Genomic DNA, 2,479 nt, shown 5'->3' on the forward strand with positions numbered 1-2,479 from the left:
TTAATATGAAAAAAAGAACTAAAATGTGATGTGCTATAAAAGGAAATAATTTGATTACGGAAATTGAAAACCCTTTCTCTTGTTTTTTCCATTTTCTTTTAATAATTTAAAGTGCCCACCCGACTAATTCCAGATAAACGACTTTCTCCTAATTAATTTATACCCACTTAAAAATCGACCTCCTAAATATTCGTCTTAAAATTTAAAATTTAATTTCTCATTCTTTTATTTATTTTTCTAAATATTTTACCACTCCACGTCTCCACCACAACTGTGAACCGGGCCAAAAATATTAGAATAGAAATATAAATTGCTTTCGAAAAATAAATCGGACTTTGTTGAATAGTTTAAAATTAGAAGGGGTTATTGAGAAAAAGATCAAAGTCGAGGGTGACGGTGAAGGCACGTATTCAATAAAGTGCCAAGTTTGGACCTTTCTCGTGATGCTTTCGATGAAAGGAAAGGAAGAAGCTCTGTCGTCGTCGGAATCGGATGGTGGAGAAAAGATGAAGTTTTGCAAGCGATACGAGGAGTACATGCGGGGGAGGGAGGAGGGGATGCCCTCCGTCGGACTCAAGAAGTTGAAGAAGATCCTCAAGAGATGCAGGATAGAATTCCACTCCCGGCTAGACCTAGACGGCGAAGGAGGCGCCGCATGCCCTAATAATTGTGCAGGTATTTATTATCCTCCGATCGATCGATCCCTTTCTAGATAAGATAAAGGCCTAGTTTGTTGTTATCTTTTGAAAATTTGATTTTGTGTTATCTATCGTGTTGTAGTTTGCGATGGCTCCTTCTTCTCCTCCCTATTGAATGAGATGTCGGCTGTTGTTGGGTGTTTTAATCAACGAGCACAAAAGCTGCTTGAATTGCATTTGGCATCAGGCTTTAAGAAGTATATATTGTGTTTTAGAGGTAAGTCTCTTCTGAGCCATGGAGAAATGATGCAAGAAGGGAAGGACCTAGTTGCTTATGGTATCATAAACTCCATTGCCATGAGGAAGATATTAAAAAAGTATGACAAGGTATCACCACAATCTATCTATTAGAGTGCTTCCGACTTTCTCATCTGCAAATGAAATATTCACTTGCGATTTTAGATTCATTTCTCAAGGCAAGGACAGGCATTCAGATCTAAAGCTCCAAGTATGCATATTGAAATTCTTCAATCGCCGTGGCTCTGTGATCTGATGGCCTTTTACATTAACTTGAGGCGAAGTTCAGATAAGAACAAGTCGACGGTTGAATTATTTGATGACTGCTCTCTTACTTTTGATGATGAGGGTAAACCGACACTGTCTTGCGGTCTCTTCGACTCTTTGAAGATTGAAATTGATTTGACATGCTCGATTTGTCTGGTGAGTTGGTTGCTCTGTACGAGTTCTTTTGAAATTGAAATTGCTGATCATCATTTCCTGATATAACTTGTCTTTTATATGAGACTGTCTTTGACCCAGTTTCTCTCACATGTGGCCATCTTCTATGCTACATGTGTTGTTGTTCTGCTGCATCGGTGACAATAGTTGATGGCTTAAAGGCTGCAAACCACAAAGCAAAATGTCCTCTTTGTCGACAGGTACACATTACTCCCAATCCTTGTCTTGTTATATGCGACTGATAAATTTCAGGAAGGAGTATATGAAGATGCAATGCACTTAAATGAGTTGAATATCTTGTTGAGCCACAGGTATGTTTCAGAAACATGGCCTGCCTTTCTGCAATTCCTTTGCTGCTCGAGATTTTTCCCTAATTTGTATGTCAAACAGTTGCCGTGACTACTGGCAGAAGCGACTTGAGATTGAAAGAGTTGAGCGAGTTCGTCTGACAAAGAAACACTGGCAATCTGTGAGACAGGATTTCCTTGGTTTCCAATGAACAAAACATTGTTTGTCAGTCAGTGATCAAATTGCTTTGGTGGAATAACTCTTGTTCAAACCCCTTCTTACCTTCTTGTTTACAGTTGTAAGTTTTTGTAACCAGATGATTTGCGGGAAGCATAGTTTGCAAAATCGCGATCCGGATCGTAGGATCGTACGATCCTACGATCCGGAAGCCCAAAATCGATCCAGAATCGTGCAGAATCATTTTTGCAGTAGGATCGCAGCAGGATCGGTAGGATCGGTAGGATCGGAGCAGAATCGGTAGAATCGGTAGAATCGGAGCAGGATCGGAGCAGGATCGGAGCAGAATCGGAGCAGGATCGGTGGAAGCTTTGAGAGGTCATAACTTTTGACTCGGATTGAACCACGGGGCCTATAATATATCAAATTAAAGCTCGTTCAGAGATCTTTAATAAATTTCAAAGTTTATCCTTAACCATTATCTTTTTTTCATCTTATTAGAGTTTTAAATTATTTAAATATATGTTTAATTATTTTTGAGTTAGTTTTTTATCAATAATATTCTGTCATTTATTTTTCTCAAAATAATAAGTTTTTGGATGTCTATTGTCTAGTATTGTGTGACATCAACCAGTCTT

At 38.6% G+C, this 2,479-nt stretch overlaps 1 protein-coding gene across 3 annotated transcripts; it reads left to right on the forward strand.

Annotated features, from left to right (window-relative positions):
- Positions 1–437: 437 nt before the first annotated feature.
- LOC121967878 (probable E3 ubiquitin-protein ligase BAH1-like 1) lies at positions 438–1,976 on the forward strand. Of its 3 annotated transcripts, XM_042518379.1 has the most exons (6): positions 438–675; positions 781–1,025; positions 1,101–1,358; positions 1,442–1,576; positions 1,629–1,687; positions 1,767–1,976. In XM_042518379.1, exons 1-6 carry the CDS (start codon positions 444–446, stop codon positions 1,873–1,875), a joined length of 1,038 nt encoding a protein of 345 aa, XP_042374313.1. In that variant the 5' UTR covers positions 438–443; the 3' UTR covers positions 1,876–1,976. The 3 variants fall into 3 exon arrangements, 2 of the variants coding, with proteins under 2 accessions (XP_042374313.1, XP_042374312.1); XR_006107871.1 differs by having other exon boundaries at positions 1,458–1,687; XM_042518378.1 differs by lacking the exon at positions 1,767–1,976 and having other exon boundaries at positions 1,524–1,678.
- Positions 1,977–2,479: the final 503 nt, after the last annotated feature.

This window comes from Zingiber officinale, chromosome 3B (genome assembly GCF_018446385.1).
Source record: "Zingiber officinale cultivar Zhangliang chromosome 3B, Zo_v1.1, whole genome shotgun sequence".
NCBI lineage: Eukaryota > Viridiplantae > Streptophyta > Magnoliopsida > Zingiberales > Zingiberaceae > Zingiber > Zingiber officinale.

Bases quoted from the DNA above. Each gene is read 5' to 3' on its own strand.
- LOC121967878 (XM_042518379.1), top strand. From the start codon at position 444: ATGCTTTCGATGAAAGGAAAGGAAGAAGCTCTGTCGTCGTCGGAATCG. The intron at 676-780 runs GTATTTATTATC...ATCGTGTTGTAG, and splicing joins ATGCCCTAATAATTGTGCAG to TTTGCGATGGCTCCTTCTTC. The intron at 1,688-1,766 runs GTATGTTTCAGA...TATGTCAAACAG, and splicing joins AATATCTTGTTGAGCCACAG to TTGCCGTGACTACTGGCAGA.